The sequence below is a fragment of the Harpia harpyja genome, chromosome 20 (genome assembly GCF_026419915.1).
Source record: "Harpia harpyja isolate bHarHar1 chromosome 20, bHarHar1 primary haplotype, whole genome shotgun sequence".
Taxonomy (NCBI): Eukaryota; Metazoa; Chordata; class Aves; order Accipitriformes; family Accipitridae; genus Harpia; species Harpia harpyja.
In genome coordinates, this window is record NC_068959.1 from 21037427 (window position 1) to 21058365 (window position 20939).

Sequence of the window (20939 nt, forward strand, 5' to 3'; positions counted from 1 at the left end):
GAGTTAAGAAATGAGAAATTTCTACAATGCACCTCTAAAACAGAGCAAAAGAAACACTGACAAACTTTGCTTTCAGATAACCTCCTCCCACATTGCGGTTTGTATGCCATGCAGCATAAAGGAGTTAAATAGAATCAGAGTTAAACACCAAAAAAACATGTTCCTGACCATGCTAAGAATCACTTTAAAAAGAGTACGAACGGGGCCAAGGGAAAACTCTCCACTTCTACGAACACACAGTCTTTGATTTTATAGTGCTGCCCAGCCCCTTCCCCCACCTCCATCAAGCCGAGCCAAAGCTTTCACCTGCCACCTCCCAGGAGGTGACAGTGACACACATTCCCTGAAGCTACCTTCTTAGGTGGAAGGACAGACAGAGAACAGCCAGCTGGCCTGGATATTACGGACCGTTGCGCTTCGCACACAGGACAGTAAGAAACACCCATCTCTTACCCCATCACAGGGACTTGCTAAGGTGCTGGTCACCTGCTCATAGGCAGCCACGGTCTCCGCAGTGCTAGAATGGCTGAAAAGTTTTACAAAGAGGAAATCGCTCTGGTCAGACATGGGCGAGAAACAAGAAGTGTAATTCTGTGCCTGGGAGGTCAAGCCCGCCCCTCCCACATCCAGGTACTTGATGAAGCCATCTGGCTTCATCTGCCCATGGAAATGGGAGGCAGGCTTGCGGCCAGTCCCTCGGCAGCAACCCCCGAAGGTCCAGCTGGCAGTGCCAGCTTTGAGACACCGGGCAGCCACCACAGCAAACATCACACAGGACACAAGGGAAATGGACACCAAGGAGATGATGAGGTAAAGCGTTAGGCTGGTATCCTTGGGAGAAGATTTGGGAAGGTCCAAGGACTTGGAAAAGTCCTGCACACTGTTTTCCTCCAGGGAAATTACTATTACCACAGAGGCCGAGAGGGACGGTGTCCCATTGTCCCTCACTTCGACCACCAGCCTGTGGGGATCTTCTGACTCCCTGAGAGCCTGTGCAACCCTTATCTCTCCAGAGCGGTGTTCCACTTGGAAAGGCAAAGCCTCAGTGCTCTCCTGCAGCTGGTAGGACAGCCAGGCATTATGGCCACTATCAGCATCAACAGCTACAATTTTGGTGACCAGATAGCCAGGTTCTGCTAAGGCCGGGATGGTTTGGTGGAAGGCAGAGCCCTTGGGGACAGACGGGTAGACAATGGTGGGGGCATTGTCGTTCTCATCCAGGACAAACACATGGACCACAGTAGTGCTACTCAGTGCAGGAGACCCAGCATCCTTCACCTCCACAGGCACCTGGAACACCTTGTCTTGCTCGTAGTCCAGAGCCCGCACAGTGTAGATGGTGCCGTTGTCCTGGTCTATCCGGAAGTAGGTTGAGATGGGTACATCCTGCATCCCGTTGTCCAGGATGGAGTAAGACAGCTTGGCGTTGCTACCCTCATCAGGATCAGATGCTGACACTGAAAAAACAGAAGTTCCAGGAAGGGAGTTTTCCTGAATGTGAGCTGTATCAAAAGGGCTGGAGAAATTCGGTGCATTGTCATTCACATCAGCAATGCGGAGGTAAAAGGTTTTTTGTGTAGCCCTCTGTGGGGACCCTGAATCCACGGCCCTCACCGTGATGTTGTATCCACTGGCCTTCTCCCGATCAAGGGGACCACTTGTGACCAGTGAGAAATGCTCTTTAAAAGACGACACCAGTTTAAATGGGAGCTCTTTTGCTATCTGCAGGCGGACCTGCCCATTGTCACCAGAATCACTGTCCTTCACACCAATGAGGGCAATCACAGTGCCTGGGGTTGCATCCTCCAGCACTGGGCTAGAGAGAGAGGTCAGCACGATCTCTGGGCTGTTATCATTGATATCAGTTAATTCCACTCGCAGGTGACAGTGTCCTTCCATGGCTGGGGACCCCTTGTCCCTGGCTCGAACCGCAATCTCGTAAGCACTGGATTCCTCATAATCCAGTGTGGCTTTGGTTCTGATCTCCCCTGTCCGGGGATCTAAGGAGAACAGCTTGGTGAATTTACCAGGTGCATTATTGCTAGTTTTGAAAGAATATTCCACGTCCCCGTTGGGACCTTCATCCAGGTCGGTGACATTCAACTTGGTGACCAGAGTACCCACTGGCACGTTCTCCTCCAGACGTACCTTAGATATGGGTGGATCACAGACAGGAGGGTTGTCATTTGCATCCAGGACATGGATGGTAACCTTGGCAGTGCCAGATTTCACCGGATTCCCTCCATCCAGGGCTGTCAGTGTTAGGTGATGAACAGCCACTTTCTCTCTATCCAATGCTTTTTCAAGTACGATCTCGGGCATTTTAACGCCATCTCCTCTCACGTTGATACTCAGGGCAAAATGCTCACTGGGGCTGAGCTTGTAGGTGGAGATGGAGTTGGAGCCCATATCCGGGTCTTCTGCTACCTCCAAGGGTAGCCGAGTCCCAGGGTTAGCTACCTCAGTGATCTCCAAGACCACCTCCGGCTTGGGGAACTGGGGCACGTTGTCATTGACGTCGAGGATGTCCACCTCGACACGGTGGAGCTGGAGGGGATTCTCCATGACGAGTTGGAGGTGCAGGGAGCACGTGGGGCTCTGCCCACACAGGGCCTCCCGGTCCAGCCTGCTGTCGAGGAGCAGCACGCCCGCTGCCAGGTCCACCTGGAAGTGCCGCTGCCCACCCTCGCTCACCAGGCGCAGGTTGCGGGTGGCCAAGCTCCGCACCTCCACCCCTAGGTCCTTGGCCAGGTCGCCCACCGAGAAGCCCGGCTCTCGGTCCTCGGGCACGGAGTAGTGGAGCTGGGCGCTGCTGGGAGCCGGCAGACCGGAGAGGGCTGCGAGCAGCAGCGGGAGCTGCCATGGCAAACTCCGTCCCCCGAGCATCCCGTGCCGACTGTGAGAGCGGAGCAGCACGGAGCTGAGCGGCAGCGGCTCCGCGCAGCCTCCCCCGCCTCCCCGCCTCCGCTGCCGGCCCCGGCAGCCGCCGCCGCGCCGGAACCCCCGCGCCCCGGGAGGGTCCGAGCGGGTTGCGCAGGGAGGAAGCCGCCGCCGGAGCCGCTGGAGCCGGGCAGGGAGGGATGGACGGGGCGGGGGGGGGGGGGGGGGCGATCGCAGCCCGGCCGGCTGAGCAGCTCCTCGGCACGCAGACACACAAAGTCGGCGAGCGGAGGGGATGGACCGAGTGACAGTTTTACGTCTCTCCACAGCCCCCTCCTCCTCCTCCTCCTTTTTCTCTCCCTCCTCCTCCTCTCCCTCCTCCGCCGCCTTCCCCAAAATACGCACGGCGTAGCCCCCCCCTTCCCCCCCCCCCGCCCCGCCGCCGCCACTCCGCCCCCGCAGCGCCGGGAGGGCGCCGGGGACTCCCGGCAGCGGGAATCCCCGCTCCGCCCCTCCCGGCTGCTGGGAGCGGGCACCGGCGGGCACCCCCTCACCAAAGCCGGCTGGGGGTGCCGCACCCCGAGCCGCTCCGGTGCCGAGCCGCGCAGGCAGCGGGGCTGCTGTCAGGCTGGGGGACACGCTCCCGAGCTCACCTCGCTGCACAGGGTGGGATCCGGCGGGTTGGCACCGGCTGGACCCGCGGAGGGTTTCACAAACATGAATTCGCTGATGTCCGAGACCGGCGAAAAGCAGGAGCGGTAACGCGGAGCAGGGGGTGCCGTGGCTGTCACCTGGACACCCATCACCGTGTCCCCTTGCTTAGGCTCATAGTGCAAGTGCCCAGAAATGTGGCTGGGAGGGGGCTGCAGCGTGTTCACGCTCTCCACGCAGCAGCCCTGGTTGGCAGGGCCAGAGCCCCGCCGGAGGCACCGCATGCCCAGTGCTGCCAGTCCCACCAGAGAGACAGTGGAGATGAGAACTAGGGACACAATCAGATAAAGTGTAATCGTGGGTAAGCCCCCACCATCAGTGGCCCGAGCCTCGGAGCCCTGCAAAGCCTCTGGGCCCTTCTCCTCCACTAGCACCACCAGCGTGACGGCTGTGGAGAGTGGGGGGTCCCCAGCATCCCGGACCACCACCAGCAGTTCATGCGCAGAGGCATCCGTCTCCTGCAGGGCCCGCATGATCCGGATCTCCCCGGAGCGCAGGGCCACGCTGAAAAGCCCTGGGTCTGTGGCTTCCACGAGGTGGTAGGAGAGCCAGGCATTGCGCCCCGAGTCCGCATCTATTGCCACCACCTTGGTGATGAGAGCAGGAGGGGCGGTGGAGGGGGAGATTCGTAACTGGGTAGCGGAGTCCTCCCCAGCCCTGGGGAAATGCACCCGTGGGGCATTGTCGTTCTGGTCCACTATAAAAACATGAACCAGCGTCCTGTTCCTCAGGGCCGGGGAGCCACCATCCGAGACCTCCACATGGAACTGGAGATAGGTGGTTTGCTCATAGTCAAAGGGGAGTTTGGCAGAGACCTGCCCACTTGTGGGATGTATGGAGAGGTAGCGAGTCGGATCCAGGCCTGGATCTGTCCCACCAGCTCGCAGGATGGAGTAGGAGAGGCGGGAATTCTGCTCCGAGTCAGGGTCGGCAGCACAGACTGTAACCAGCACGCTGCCCACTGGGTTGTTTTCTGCCACCAGCACTTCATAGGACGCTTGCTCAAACTGGGGCGCATTGTCATTGACATCTGCCAGGGCAATTGGCAAGATGGTGTGGCGGGAGAGCGGGGGACTGCCCAGGTCCGAGGCAGAGACAGTGACATTGTAGTAGGCAATATGCTCCCGGTCCAAATGGGTGCTGGTTAGCAGTGAGTACTGGTGCTCATAGTCCTTACGCAGCTGGAAGGGAAGATCTGGAGACACGTGACACTGGACCTTGCCTTGCTCACCAGAGTCCCTGTCTCTGACGTGTATCACGGCCACCACTGTGCCCGGGGGTGCATCCTCGCTCAGGGAGCTGGAGAAGGAGGTAAGAATGACCTCAGGGGCATTGTCGTTCACATCGGTGATTTCCACCACCACGCTGCAGTGCTCCTCCATCGTGGGCGACCCCATGTCCTTGGCCTCCACTTCGATCTCATAGACCGTTGCCTCCTCGAAGTCCAGGTTGCCCTGGACGCGAATCTCCCCAGTTTGCTCATCGATGGCAAAGATCTGGCGTAAGGCAGCTGAGTTGTGGCTGCTGAGGGAGTAGCGGATGTCTCCGTTGGGCCCTTCGTCCACATCAGTGGCATTTAACCTCACCACAAGGGTGCCCAGTGGCGAGTTCTCCACCAAACGGGCTCCGTATGAGGGTCTGTCAAAGACTGGGTGGTTGTCATTGGCATCCAGGACCTGAATAGTGATGCGTGTCTTGCTGGACTGGGGGGGAGAGCCCCCATCTTCGGCAGTCAGGACCAGGTGGTGGAAAGCTCTGAGTTCCCGGTCCAGGGCCCTCTCCAGCACCAGCTCAGGGAACTTCCCACCATCTGTGCGTGCCTTCACGTTGAGGTTGAAGTTCTCATTGGCACTCAGGTGGTAGGTCTGCAAGGTGTTGGTGCCCACGTCGGGGTCCTGGGCAGGCTGGATGGGGAAGCGGGCACCCAGGGATGCCAGCTCATAGATGCGCAAGGAAACCTCGTCACTGGGGAACTGTGGGGGGTTATCATTGATATCCAGGATCTCCACCTCAATGCGGTAAAACTCCACTGGGTTCTCGATGGCAAGTTTCAGGTGGAGGAAGCAGCGGGGGTTCTGCCCGCAGAGCTGCTCCCGGTCTATCCGCTCGCTGACCATTATAACACCGGTGTTCACATTGACCGAGAAGTACTGGGAATCCGAATCGGACAGTACCTGCAGATTAGCTGCCGCCAGTTTCGCCACATCGGTGCCCAGGTCCTTCGCGATATTGCCCACAAAGGCGCCCCGGGTGAGCTCCTCCGGGATGCTGTACCGGATCTGAGCAGAGGAGCTGTGCAAGAACAAACAGAAAGAGAAGACACGCGGCAGTCCCAGGGACCGGCCCGCCTTCCCTGCCCTCGGCATCCTTGCCGGGTGGGCGGCCGGGGAGCGATGCCCACCGCGCTCCGGGGCCGCGCTCAGCGCTCGCCGCTCCCATTCATTGTTTGGGGCGGACGCGGTTCGACGGGGGCGGGGGACGCCGGTGCTCCGCGCAGCCGCCTCGCTATTGGCTCCCAGGGCCGCGCCGCTCCTCCAATCGCCGCGCTCCTTTCCCAGGACAGCAACACCGGCGCCAATCGCAACCCGCGGGCTGTTGCCGCGCGGCGCGAACCTGCGCGGCGCTTCCCCGAGCGGCGGCGGCCCCGGCGCCCCCCGCGCCCCCCGCGCCGGGGCCGGGGAGCCAGGGCGGCCGCGGGGGGGAAGGCGCGGTCCGGCCGCCCGGCGAGCCCTGCGCCGGCACCGCCTTCCCCTGCCCCTAGGCTCTCACCTGGCCGGGGTCCCGCAGCGTACCGGTAGCGGAGAGGAAAGCCCCGGTTTCCCTCGGTAGGGTCGCGGGGGGCGGGCAAGGCCGCAGGAAGGTGAAGTCGCTCCGGTCGGAGCCGGGGGAGAAGCAGGTGCCGTAGCACTGGGACTGGGAGTCGGTGGGTCGCAGGGTGACCTCCATGTACTTAAGGGTGCCGTCGGAGCTGAGCTGGAGCTTGGGGCTAGAGTGCTTGAAGAAGTCCCGGGAGGGCGACTCGCTGAGCCAGCAGCAGCAGCAGGGCGAGGCGGCGGCACGGCCTCTGCGCCGGAGGCACCGGGCAGCCAGGAGGGTGACGGTGCCGAGCGCCACAGTGCTAACGGCTGCCAGCGCGATGATCAGGTAGAGGGTCAGGTCCGGCTTCTCCTTGGCACCAGCCAGGAAATCCCGAGGCTTGTAGCTGTCCTCCAGGGTCACCTCCTCCAGGGCCACAGTGATAGTGACAGTGGTGGAGAGCGGTGGGTCGCCGTTGTCCATCACCTGGACAATGAGCTGCTGCGCTGCCACGTCAGTGTCCTGAAGGGCACGCGCCGTCCGCACCTCCCCGCTGTACAGCGACACGTGGAACAAGGAGGGGTCGGTGGACTGCGGTAGCAGTCGGTATGAAAGCCAAGCATTGTGCCCGGCATCTGCATCCACTGCTGTCACCTTGGTGACCAGGTAGCCCGGTGGGGCAGACAGTGGGACCCTCTGGGGTGCCTGGACATCACTGTCACTGGCAGGGTGCAGGATGGTGGGGGGGTGGTCATTCTGGTCCAGCACAAAGATGTAGACAGTAACATTGGCATGGAGCGGGGGGGACCCCGAGTCCCGCACGGCCACAGAGACCGGCAGAACCTGCAGCTGCTCAAAGTCAAAGGTGCGCTGAGCATAGAGGTTGCCATTGTCAGGGTTGATGTGGACAAAGGAAGAGGTGGGGGCACCCTGCACTTGGCCACTCTCTATGGAGTAAACAAGCCGGGAATTATCCCCATCGTCGGGGTCCGAGGCAGAGACAGTGCACAGCAGGGAGCCAGGTGGGTTGTTCTCTGGGAGGAAGGCATCATAGGAGGGCTGCAAGAAGCGCGGGGGGTTGTCATTCACGTCAGATATGTTGAGGAGCAGCATGAGGGTCGTGGTGAGAGCGGGAGACCCACCATCCCGGGCAATTAGCTCCACTACGTACTGTGAGGTGGACTCTCGGTCCAGGCTCTCCCGGGTGACCAGGGAGAAGTGGTTCTGAAGGGACCTGATGGCAAAAGGCACATCAGGGGAGATCTCCAAGCTCACATCCCCATTGGCCCCCGAGTCTCGGTCCCGTATGTTGAAGAGCCCCATGACGGTCTCCGGTGGTGTGTCTTCTGGCACTGGGTTCAGCAGGGAGGTGAGCAACACCTCTGGGGGGTTGTCATTGACATCCTCCACTTCCACCTGCAGTACACAGTGGCCCTCCATCTCCGGGATCCCTCCATCATGGGCTCGCACATAGATCTCATAGAAAGGTGATTCCTCAAAGTCCAGGGCCCCACTCACCCGGACCTCACCACTGCGGGGATCCAGGGCAAAGAGCCTCCGGACCGAGTCAGAGGTGTGGACCCCAAAGGAGTACTGTGTCTCCCCATTGGGGCCCTCATCAGGGTCAGATGCATTGAGCTGGAGGAGCAGGGCTCCCACGGGCATGTTTTCCGGGACTTGCACCTTGTACGTAGTGCGGTCAAAGGTGGGTGCATTGTCATTGACATCCTGGACCAGCACTGTTATCTGCACCGTGCCTGAGCGGGCTGGGCTTCCCCCATCCACAGCTGTCAGCACCAGCTGCAGTTCTGGCTGCTCTTCCCGGTCCAGGGCACGCTCCAGCACCAGTTCCGGGAAGAGTTTGCCATCCTGCTGCTGCTTGACGTCCAGGGAGAAGTGGGAGTTGGGGCTCAGCCGATAGGAGCCCACAGCATTGGTGCCCACATCGGGGTCCTGTGCGCTCTCCAGGGGGAAGCGCGCAGCCACTGTGGCAGACTCGGCGACACGCAGGGTGCGGCGAGAGGTGGGGAAGCTCGGGGAGTTGTCATTCACGTCCAGGATCTCCACTTCCAAGCGGAAGAGCTGCAGGGGGTTCTCTGTCACCACCTGCACCGACAGCACACAGCTGGCAGCCGCTCCGCACAGACGCTCCCGGTCCAGCTGCTGGCTCACCACTAGCGCGCCGTTGTCCAGGCGCACGGCAAAGTGGCGCAGGCTCTCCTCTGAACCCAGGCGCAGCCTGCGACCTGGCAGCTCCTCCACCTTCAAGCCAAGGTCCCGGGCCACGTTCCCCACCACAGTTCCCACCTCTGACTCCTCAACCACCGAGTAGCGGATCTGCCCGGAGACCCAGCCCCAGCCGGAGAGCAAAAACAAACTCAGTACTTGCCATTTCCAGGCGGGTCGCTGGAGGCGGACGCTCTCCATGTCTGTGCGCGTCCGGCCCGGGACGCAGCAGGCGCTGAGGAGCTGTGAAAAAATCGCTGGGTCTCTCTTCCACGGCTTGGAAAACAGCTCCGGGGCTCCAGCAGGCTGCGGCTCCGGCTGTCAGCCTCTGAGCAGAGGGGGTGGGCTGGGGGAGGGGAACTGAATCACAGCCCCAGCGCGGAGGTGGAAGAGGGGGGGGAGAAGTAGATTCCCCCCCCTCCCCCCCCGGCTTCAGATCAGCACCCAATTGGCCAGGAGCTCCGTTCCCTCTCGGCCAGCGGTGGCTCCCCGGAGGTGCAGGAAGCGGGGGCCCGAGCCGGCATCAGCGGGGCTGCCACCCCCGGCCTCCCCTCTGCCAGCCTGAGTCACTTGCTCCGACAGCTCGTTTCCCGTTCACAGGGAAACTGCACGTCCTGGCAGCCTGGAAGCTAGGTACAAGCCCTCCCTGTGCGCTCCCCCTTCCACAATGGTGGCTTCACATCGCGCCCACAGACAAAGGGCAGCTGTCATGAGCTTGGGCCAAAGGACTTTTCATGCCTGATGAAAAGGTGCTTGTTAGAGCCCTGAGGTGCCAGGGGCTCTTCTCCCACCCCTTTTCTCCTCCCCAGCTAATGCTTTGGCTGCTGCCCGGACACCAGGATTGCCTGTCTAAGCAAGGCATCACTGCCACCAGTGCTACCGTCAGCCAGGAGAACTTGCACTGAGACAGGGATGCCCATCCCTGCCAGCCCCTCGTGGGTGTTGGAGGCAGAAGGTGGGAAGGCAGAAATGGGTGTGCCATTCAAAGCTGGAACACAATTGCTCCCCACACACATCCGGCTGGATGCCCCTTCCTCACCCTGCAAAAAGGAAGGGGTCAACCTTCACAGTACACGACTCACTGCAAATGCACAGAGACAGCCAGCAAGCCCACTAGACCACCACCAGATTGCAACCTCAGGTCAGGACATCAGACTGGGAAGAAGGCCCGAGCATCCCACCTGGCAGACACACATACTGAAATTCGGCTGCAGACACAGCTTTGCAGCTAAGCAATCTCCCAGAGGGCAAAAGCAGGGGTCTCAGCCTCCCCAGGGGTGAGCGGAGCAGTAGTTTCCCCCTCTCCCTGTCCCAGAGGATGGTGGCAAGCTGCAGAGTGTTAGCTCAGTTCACATCCCTGCAGAAGCCTTGTACCGGCATGCCTTGGAATCCTGTCTTCAGTGCACTGAAGGCCACCCTGACCTCCCTTGGGTGCACGCAGACCCTGGGGGGCTGGGTTCCATAGTGGTGTGGCAGGCAGGGGAGCCAGCTCCTGCCTGGGACCCTGCTTGTCTCCACCACCTGGGCACAAGGGGACCTGGGGGAATAGGTGAGAGAGGCTGGGGGCACCCATGCCCGGCACGGACGACGGTGACAGGCACACCAACCTTCTGGGCGAGGACAGACAGTGGAGGTGCTGCCGTCGAGGGGCCTCCCTCCCCTCTGCAGCCCCTCCCTGCCCGTTCCAAGAGCCACGGGATGGGACCACCCTGCTGCCAGTCAGGGAGAGACGGAGCAAGGAACCTCGCGATTGGTGCAGAACACCGCCCGGGTCCCACCTACTGCCTGCTCCGGGAGAGGGGAAAAGGCATTCTTAAAGGGCTAACGCAGCGAAATGCTGGACAAGTGGATTCCCCAGCTTCCAGAGACCGATACCTCTTTGGACGTACTCATTCCCCGAGGGCTTCCCACGGTGCCACCAGCAGGAAGCTGTCGTAGTAACCTTGACTCTGGGATGTGCCCTGTCCCCATCCCAGGCAGGGCCCTGGACAGTACAGCTGGGTGACAGACATTGCCACAACACAGGCTGCTGTGCCCCTGGAAATGGGTTTGGTGCTGCTGCGGTGCCTCAGCAGAAGCCCCCTGTGAAGCCCACATGGTCTGGGAGAATCTGCTCAGTTTCCCGAGGTGGCTCAGTCACCAAGGGGCTGGAGCAAGGGACAGGCTTCACACGGGGATCCTGCTGTTGTTTGGGTCTGCTAAAGCCTGGGATGGAGATGGTGGCAAGGCAGGAAGGATATGGGGTGTCTAGGACGGAGGAGCAGATGTCCCCATTCCAGAGGGCCAGAGCTCACCCTGTGGAAAGGCTCTGACCTAGATGACCCGCGGAGCTGAGGGATCACTAGAGATCCTGCAGGGTAGGATCCCTCATGGCAGGACACACTACCTGCCACAGATGGGGTCAGCACCATCCCCACTGCATCAGTTTTGGGGTCTGGCTGTTACCCTGCAGAGCAAAGAGGTGTAAAGCCTTTGCAGGCTTGACATGGTCTGTGGCATTGGGCCGGATCTTCTGTCACTACAGAGACTGAAAATCCAGGGCCCAGTGCCAGCCCAGCTGGTTTCTCACTGCCAGTGTAGTACTGGGGAGTAAGGGGGAGCCATGGCTAGTGCTTGGGCTTACCACCTGCCCATTATCACCTTCTTCTATCCCCACCCTCAAATCATTTACTGCCCCCACCCCCAGAGGCATCTTGCTATGACCCTTTGGTGGAGGGGACATCCTTGTCCCCAGCTGTAGCACACTCTGCACAATGCAGAAGAACACTTGCTGCTGCAGCTGCTGCAGCTGGTCCCACCTGCCACAAATCAGAAGTGCTGAGTCTGAGCAGTGACGCAAGAGGGAAAAAAGAAAAAAAAAAAAAAAAGCATAAAATAATTCTGAGATGTTTCTGCCTCCGTCTGTGATTCGGCTACAGCGAGCAGGCGGCACACACAGCCCCACACCCATGCACAGCTTCCACTGCACCTCACTTCCTTCTGCTCCAAGGAACTGATCTCTCCTACTCACAGCCTCCCAGGAAGGGACACGTTACCGGCACCGACCATCTTGGCAACCCATCAGATCCCCTACCCCCTTCTGCTGGATCCACTACCTGGCCTCACCTCTGAGGATCGAAGCGTTCTTGTAATTGAAAGCTCTCAAATTAAGCTGCACAATTCCCACTGGGGGAGAAGTACAGAAGCTGCCTGCCATGCGGAAACGCCTTTCTGGCTGCAGTTTGTTCAGTCAGGACATTAGACATCACCCAGAGATAGCATATTACAAATCATGCAGGGCTTGTAATAGGGTTTTTAAAACAACAACTGGGTGGAAGACTCACTATCCTGCTCAGAGCCACAGTCCAGCTGAGTGGAGCCCTGCAAGAGACTGGGGTAGTCTGCAATCCCACCCCCCCACCCTGAAGTTAACATCATCACAAAACTTCCACGGAAACAAAGCCGGAACCATCAGGAGTCAAACATGAAGTGAGACACGGACGGAAGGGACTGCTCTGTGGCTATGGTCTGTCAAACGGAGGAACCAGCATTGTCCTTCAGCTTTGCATACTACACTGTGGGAAGCGACGCCCCGATCCGCCACTGGCAACTGGTGGCTCCCAGCCCCATTTGCACCACCACCTCCCCAGCCCACACCAGGGCATGACACAGAGAGGCTATGTTCCCCTCCTGACCCCGCAAGTGCTCCCCTCAGCTCTCATTTTGCAAAGGGAAGGAAATACCATTAGCAGCAAACTTTCTGCCAAGGATTTGCAAGTGGCTGCAAGCTGACCTCAGCCTCTACGAGTTACTCACACAAGGCATACCCAAAACTGCATCGGAAAGACATATCTTTGCTAACCTGAGCAAGCTGACTCACTTGATCCTGCTCACTATGGTGCAAATGTCGACATTCAGGATGTCTCATTTGACTCCAGAGAAGACCTGTTCAGCTATAGCTAACCACTCTTTAGAGGCATGGCGCGACTGGATATTCCCCCCAATCCCAATATGCTACCATATATGTATGGCATAAATGAACCATGTCTCTGACCGGCACCAGGACATGCCAAGGAAGGAGCTACATTACCTCAGCAGGCGTGGGGAGCCGGCTGGCGGTGCCCACGATCTGATGGTACAGCCCTGGCTCACCATTCCTCATGGTGCTCTGGCGGCTCCCCAGGGGGCTGGAAGTGAAGGGCTTTTTACACAGGAGATCACTCTGGCGAGAGTCTGTGGTGAGATAGACCTGGTGGTAGAAGTTGGGTGGCGTGAAGCCACCCCGCACAGCATCAATGTGGTGGAAAGGCCCTGGTGTCCTGTACAGGGTGCTCCTGGAGCTGTTGAACAGCTCCTTTGACTGTCTCCACTTGTAGCACTTGAAGATGCCCACTGACAACATGGTGATGAAGAAGGCTGCTGACACCAAAATCACAGCCAGGATGAGATAGAAAGTCACATGCCTCCTGGGATCGTTGGTGGGTGCCACATCAGTGAGGTCAGTGAGCACCTCCTTGACCATCTCGGCCACAGAGATGGAGACAGTGGCACTGGCCGACAGCACAGGCTCCCCATGGTCTTTCAGCAGGATGACTAGTATGTGCTGGGGAGCGTCATCCTCCTGGAGCTGGCGGGCTGTGAAGATCTCTCCGCTGTGCAGCCCAACTGAGAAGAGGCTGGGGTCAGTGGCCTGCAACAGGGTATAGGAGATCCAGGCATTGTACCCTGCATCCGCATCCACCGCCACCACCTTGGTGACCATGTGCCCAGCAGGAGTGCCTGGTGCCACCACATCGGTATAGGTGGTGGTGGTGTTGGGGTGAGGGTACAGCACGGTTGGGGCATTGTCATTGAGGTCAGTGACAAACACACTGACTGAGACATTAGTGGCCAGAGGCAGCGAGCCACCATCCTGGACCTGCACCATCATGCTGAACTCCACCTGGTCCTCGTGGTCCAGGGAGCTGAGCAGGTAGAGGGTGCCATTCTCCCTGTTGATGGAGAAGAGGTGGCCTACAGTGGGGTCACTCTGCAAGAGGGTATAGGAGAGATGGGCATTGCTCCCTAGGTCCGGGTCTGTGGCACTCACATTAAGGATGGGGATGCCAGGCATGTTGTTCTCCAGCACATACACATCATAGGAGTCCTGGGAAGACTTGGGCGCATTGTCATTGACATCTGACACCTGCACCAGGATCTGTTTTACCGCAGACAAGGGTGGTGAGCCTGAGTCCCTGGCTGTGATAGTGATGTTATACTCCGATGCCTTTTCCCGGTCCAGAGCTGCTTTTGTTTTCAATGTGTAGTAATTTTTGAGGGAGGAGCTGAGCATGAACGGGATCCCAGGGGAAATGAAGCAGTTCACCAGACCATTGTCAAGGGAGTCCAAGTCTGTTACACTCAGCAGAGCTACAACCGTCCCTGGGGCTGCATCTTCAGGCACAGGGCTGTACACAGAAGTCACTGTCACCTCTGGAGCATTGTCGTTCACATCTATGACTTCCACCAGCACTTTGCAATGAGCCACACCAGGAGCGGCACCCTTGTCTTTAGCCTGTAAGTAAATCTCGTACAGCTTCGTTTCTTCATAGTCCAGCTGTCCCTTGACCCTCAATTCCCCCATGGCAGAGTCCAGAGCGAAGAGTTCTCGTACCTTGGCGGGTGTGTGGCTGCTGAAGGAATAGACAATGTCTCCGTTGGGCCCATCATCCAGATCATATGCACTGATCCTGGCGACCAGGGTACCACTGGGCGTGTTCTCCCTCACACTTGCCTTGTACGTGGACTGGTTGAAGACTGGGGCGTTATCATTGGCGTCGACAACATCAATGAGGATCTGCACGTGGGCCGACCGTGGCGGGCTGCCTCCATCCAGCGCAGTCAAGACCAAATGCAGCTCCCGTTGCTCCTCCCTGTCCAGCTCCTTCTCCAGCACCAGCTCCGCGTACTTGCTGCCATCCACCCTCGTCTGCACGTCGAGCGCAAAGTGCGGGTTGGCGCTGAGCTGGTAGGTCTGCAAAGAGTTAATCCCCACATCGGGGTCTTGCGCGCTCTCTAGCGGGAAGCGCGCTCCGGCCGCCACCGACTCGCTGACTTCCAGCCTCGCATGGCTGCTGGGAAAAACCGGGTCGTTGTCATTGATGTCCTGGATCTCCACGGTGCCGCTGTACAGCTCCAGCGGGTTTTCCACCACGATCTCAAAGCTGAGGGAGCAAGGAGAGAGCGCGCCGCAGAGCTCCTCCCGGTCTATCCGTTCGCTCACCAGCAGCGCGCCGCTCGTCAGATCCACCCCAAAGTACTTCTTGTTTCCGCCGGACACAACCCGCAGCCGGCGCCCCGGCAGCCGCCCGAGGTCCAGCGCCAGGTCGGCTACCACGTTCCCCACCGCGGAGCCTCTCCGCGCCTCCTCGGGAATCGCATAGCGAATCGCGGCGGAAACCCAGTCGGAAACGCCGAACAAAACCAAGAGGCTCAGTACCTGCCCCGTCGTCACCCCGCGGCTCCTTACAGCAACGCCGTTCATCGCACAGGACGGCCGCGCTCTTCGCTTCGCCCCCCCCCGCCCCGGCTAGAAATCCTCAGCTCGCCCCGTCATGCCGCTGCCCAGCGCGCCCCGGGAAGCGGCGTCCGGCGGGGAGAAGGGCATTGCTTTGCGGGCTCCGCGGTGACTCACTCCCAGGCTCTCTCTGAGACCGTCTGCGCCTCATCCCGGCTCCGAGCGGGGCCGGGCCGCCAGATTCCCCCCCGCTCCATCATTGGCCGACAGCGGCACACAGAGTCCCGGCCAATAACTGCACGGAGCGCGGGCTGCCGGAGCCCCGCCGCGGGGCAGCCGCCCGCCGACCACCGCCGGGAGGGAGCGCGGCGGCCCCTGCCCGAAGGCAGCGGGGCTCGGGCCGGTTGACCCTGAAGGGAGAAACCCAGCTCATAAGGACAGCCGGGCTGAGAGCGCGCTGGCAGAGACAGCGTAGATCGGGGACGGGGACTGCGTGTGCGGGCAGGAATGTCTAAGAATTGGCGGAGAGGATGACGCCAAAAGGGGGAATATGGAAACGGGGGCTGGGGGGAGTGGTGTCCCCCCGGGAAAACCTCGTTGGAAAGAGGCAGCGGGAGCAAGAAGGGGAGGTGGAGCGGGCAGGAGGAGGGGTGGGGAATGTCGGCCGGGGCACGCAGGGCGCCGGCACGACGGGCCAGCTCCGAGTGTCCCTCGGGACCTTCGGGATGCCGGTCCTCCCACCCGAGTGCTTGGTCAGCCCCTTCCTGACATCCCACGGCGTCGCGACGCCGCGCCTCTGTGTGCCACCAAAGCAGTGTCGCCGGCAAAACGACGCAGATTTCATGCTGCCGAGTTACGAGCAGCTCCTCCAGCTGCAGCACACAGTCACCTCGCGGGGCAGCTCCTGCCACAGCGTTCCCAGGAGCATCACCCCTCCTGCTCCCCACCGCCACCACTGTCCCAGCAGGCATCTTCCCCGACAAATCGTAGAAAGCTGGGTTTAATACGCCCTCCTGCTCTCGCCACCTCCCTGCTTGCTCCTTGGTATCTGTTTCCACCAGCCAGACGCAGAGAAATCACGGTCTACGACGTGCTGGTTCACCGGGGACAGGAGCGATTCCCGTTCCCGTGCAGCAACAGCCCGGCGGGTCGCTGCACCGCATAGACCACGGCACCGGCAGCGCCTCGGCGAGAAACAGCCAATTCCCGGGCTGCCTGCCTGCGTTTTGGGGTTGTTGCTGTCAACAACAATTCCTGATACGTCGGTTTGCCGACATTTCGAGCGCCCGTATGGATAAAACTATGGCAATTTCCGCTCTCGTTGTCCGTCACCCGCGCAACTGCCCAGCTGTCACGGTGCAATGGGAAGGGGCCAAGGGAGCTTGATAAGGGAGAGCCAGGAGCCCTGTCAAAACCCAGCTGTGGCCGAGAAACACAGCGTCCAGGTGTCTTTCCACACCCGAGACTGATAAGGAAGGGACGGCGATGTCTGGGAAAGAAACTGGACTGGAAATCAGCGCCCACGCGTTCATTCCCTTATCGAGAGAAACGACAAGGCTCTCTATGCCCTTCAGAAATGGCTCGGAAACGTTGCGGCTGGTTATCTGTTATCCCGCTGCTTGTCGTGGCTGAGTGCGTTGTGGAAGGGCTGCAAATCAGCCGCACCAAGATGGGAGACACGACACCCCCCCAGACTGACAGGGACCTCGACTCTGGCTACATGTTCTTACCCCGCACAGTCCTGTTAACTGCCGTGAGCACACAGGATCCACCCAGAGACGCAGTATTTTTGCGAATAATCGTTGCCAAAAGATAAACCGTATCAGCGCTACTTATCGTTCTTATCACCAGTCCACAGAATGTGATAAAAGCATAGGCTTCACACTAATAAAATCCAAGGTTAGTCGTCTAACGTTGGATTTTAATGGAATTTAATTCTGAAGCAATTTAAATACTGAGAAGGAAACCGATATGCTTTACCCACCACAGCTGCATCGTGTATGTAAGTATCCGTTATGCCTATATGCGTTTTGGAGCACTTCTGTAAAACTGTGTATGCAGGCTCACAGCGCTGAGAGCAGACTTCTTATCTCATAGGCCCTTACGCAACCAAATCCCAATTACCTTTCTTTCTTACATATAATCTAAAAAGAAGAAAATCCACAGCTCTCTTCGAGACAAATCTTGAAATAGTCTTCAGCCACTTATTTTCTCTGAAATAAGGTCTGAATCTTTTTTCCAACCACTGCCCATTTCGTGCCTTTCCTAAACTCTGCTTACTGAGAAATTTCTTTAACGTGCATACCGCAATTCTTAAGGAGTTTCTTTTCACATGAGTGGACACACGACCTATTAATCCCAGCAGCAGTAAGACGGCCAAGCAGTGGAGAGCTGAGTACAGCAAAGAGATCTCAGGAAACATATGGAAGACTGAACATTTCCATCTCCCGTATTTCGACGGATCTGGACACATTATGTCTCCCTTACTTTGATGGGAAGCCCGAATATTGAAAGCAACGGGTCGGAGCTCCTGAAAGCACCATTTGGAGGGAGAGGAGTGGAAACATGTGACAGCTAAGGGGACAGGTGCCTTTCCCCTGCACCAAGAATTCCTTCGGGGATGGGTTCAAGCCAAATCCCAGCCAGAGCTGCTCTGGCGTTATTCCCAGCTGTGCTGGGGCTCCAGAGAAGCCGGTGGCAGCAGTGGACCCAGAGCATTTTCTGCTCGGCTCCGGGCTTGGAGCTACAGTCCCGGCTCCCCAAATGGAAGAGAAATGTTAAGTCACGGGTGTACACAAGGTTTTCCTTTTGAGGGCTTCAGAGTATGAAAAGAACAGAGCTGGAAGGGAAAACAGAGAACTACAGAGCTGCTGCCCTCACTGAGTGAAGAGGCCGGGATAGCTCACACATCGTTATCACATGAAAGCGCTCAAATCTGGCAGACAATGAATGAAGCACTCACTAGACCAAGACGAAAGGGTTGTCTCAGCTTAGGACCCCACGACACTTTTGCCCCCGCTCCGCCCCCATCACCCCGGCTCGGTGAAACTCGCACCTGGAGTAGGACAGACAGACACCAGTACAAACATAGCGTCGCTCCTCGGGGCACAAATGACAATTCGTGGATGACACTGGGCAGGTCAAAAGGAAGAGTGAACATCACGCGCACACTCACACCCACCCACGCCTCCGAGCTATTGAGCAGTTTGCCGGGAAGTGACATTGAGCTCTGCCCGTAGCCCACCGATCCCCTACGGCAGAACAGGGGAAGAAGAAGATTCACACAAACACGCAGAGAGGGACCCCGGGACAGAAGCTCACCTCTGCCAAGCTCCCGGGGCTAGGAGGATCCTTCCCGGAGTGAGTGTCTGAGCCGGGTTCCCTGGTCAGGAGACAGTCAGACAATGCTGCCGTCCCTGGTCTCAGAAATGTGAAGTCCTTCTGGCCCGACTCGGAAGCTAAACACACCTCGTAGGAACAGGGCAAGGGCAGCGTGCTGCTGCAGTAGTTGTACGGTGGTTTTGAGCCCAGGCTGGAATACAGTTCCTTATCAGAAGTTATAAAAACGGGAGGAGTCCTCGACCGTCGGCATTTAAAGAACAGTATCAAAATGACTGTCAAAACGAATAACAAGGACACGACAGCGAGCGCCACTACAAGAATGAGGTTTAGATCAGACGTCAGCTCGGACACAGCGTCTCTATCGCTCAGCTCCGGCAGCGCCTCCTGCAAGCTCTCGGCCAGCACCACGTGCAGCGTGGCCGTGGCCGACAGCGCCGGCTGCCCGTGGTCCTTCACCACGGCCACCAGCCGCTGCTTCGCCGCGTCCCTCTCCGACACGGCCCGCGCCGTCCGCACCTCGCCGCTGTGCAGCCCCACGCGGAACAGCGCCGGCTCCGGCGCCTGCACCAGCTCGTACGACAGCCACGCGTTGCGCCCCGCGTCCGCGTCCACCGCCACCACCTTGGCCACCAGGTACCCGGCCTCGGCCGACCGCGGCACCACCTCGAACGGGGCCGCGGCCGGGGACGCCCCCGCGCCCGCCCCCGCCGCGCCCGCGCCCGCCGCCGGCCACAGCACCCGCGGCGCGTTGTCGTTGCGGTCCAGCACGAAGACGCGCACCGTCGCCGTCGAGCTCCGCGCCGGCGCCCCGCCGTCCTGCGCCCGCACCGCCACCGCGAACTCGCGGCACTGCTCGTAGTCGAAGGAGCGCTGCGCGTACACCGCGCCGCTCCGCGCCTCCACCGACACGTACGGCGCCGCGCCCGCGCTGCCGCCCGCCAGCCAGTAGCTGACGCGCCCGTTGGCGCCCGCGTCCGCGTCCCGCGCGCGCACGCGCAGCACCGGCGCGCCCGCCGCGTTGTTCTCCGCCACGTAGGCGCTGTAGGCGGCCTCCTCGAACACCGGCGCGTTGTCGTTCACGTCCGACACCTCCAGCACCAGCGCCGCGCGGCTGGAGAGCGCCGGGCTGCCCCGGTCCCTGGCCACCACCGCCACCCGGTGCTCGGGCGCCTGCTCCCGGTCCAGCGCGCTCGCCGTCACCACCTTGTACGAGCCGCCCGACGACGCCACGATCGACAGCGGCGCCTCGCCCGACAGCTCGCACGACACCTGCCCGTTCTCCCCGGAGTCCCGGTCGTTCACGTTCAGGAGAGCCACCACCGTGCCGGCCGGCGCGTCCTCGGGCACCGGGCTCGACACCGACAACATCGTGATTTCGGGCGCGTTGTCGTTCACGTCCAGCACCTCCACCTCCACCTTGCAGTGTGCCACCAGACCGCCCCCGTCCCTCGCCTCCACCAGCAGTGTGTAGCCTCGCGTGTCCTCAAAGTCCAGCGCCTCCTGCAGCGTGATCGTCCCGCTCTCCGCGTCCACCACGAACTTCTGAAGCACCTTGGCCGGCAGTTTCCCGAAGCCGTAGGTGATGCGGGCGTTGGTGCCGGCGTCGGCGTCGGAGGCGGAGACGTTCAGCACCATCGAGCCCGGCGGCGCGTCCTCCCGCAGGCTGGCGCGGTAGCGGTCCTGCGCGAACACGGGTGGGTTGTCGTTGGCGTCGGTGACGTTGATGCAGAGCTGGGCGGTGCCGCTCCGGGGCGGCTCGCCGCCGTCCAGCGCCGTCAGCACCAGCCGCAGGCTCTGCTCCCTCTCCCGGTCCAGTGCGCGCCGCAGCACCAGCTCTGCGAACTTGCTGCCGTCCTGGCTCTCCTTCGCCTCCACCGCGAAGTACCCGTTGGTCTCCAGCTCGTAGCCCTGCAGCGAGTTGCTGCCCACGTCTGCGTCCTCGGCCGTGCCCAAGTAAAACCGGGCACCGGGAGAAGTCAACTCGTTGATCTCCAGCTGGAAACTGTCTTGCAGGAAGCGCGGGGCGTTGTCGTTGATGTCCTGGATGGCCACCTCGACGTGGAAAACGTTGAGCGGGTTCTGCACCAGCGCCTCGAAGCTGACGGAGCAGGACGCCGCCTCGCCGCACATCTCCTCCCGGTCCAGCCTCTCGCTCACGTAGAGGTTCCCGGTCTCCCCGCTCACGGTAAAGTATTTCAGCTGCCTTTTAGCGGCGGACGCCACCCGCAGCTGGCGTGCCGGCAGGTCGGCCGGGCTCAGCCCCAGGTCCCGCGCCAGCGGCCCCACCAGCGAGCCTCTGCCCAGCTCCTCGGGGATGGCGTAGCGGACCCGCTCCGGCGCCGCCCGGCAGCACAAGCCCAGCAGCAAAGCGGGCAGCAGCACTCGCCCGGCTGCTCGCCGGCGGCTCTGCCTCTGCCTGCCCGCCATTCTGGGCAGCGCTCGCCGCGCTCCTCCCTTCCAGCCACTCTCCGCAGCGAGCGCAGGGCCCGCCGGAGGGCAGCGATCTCGG

At 60.3% G+C, this 20939-nt stretch overlaps 1 protein-coding gene across 10 annotated transcripts in view; it reads right to left on the reverse strand.

The window, feature by feature from the left end:
* Nucleotides 1-20939, reverse strand: part of LOC128155009 (protocadherin gamma-A4-like) — a 156377-nt gene that overhangs the window by 23868 nt on the left and 111570 nt on the right. The window contains exon 1 of one of the 10 annotated variants that reach the window (XM_052816423.1): nt 18410-20883. The exons of 3 other annotated variants lie outside the window; for them this stretch is intronic. In XM_052816423.1, coding sequence (XP_052672383.1) covers nt 18410-20857 — 2448 coding nt within the window. In that variant the 5' untranslated portion in view covers nt 20858-20883. 6 more of the 10 variants (XM_052816425.1, XM_052816429.1, XM_052816430.1 and 3 more) reach the window with 6 other exon arrangements.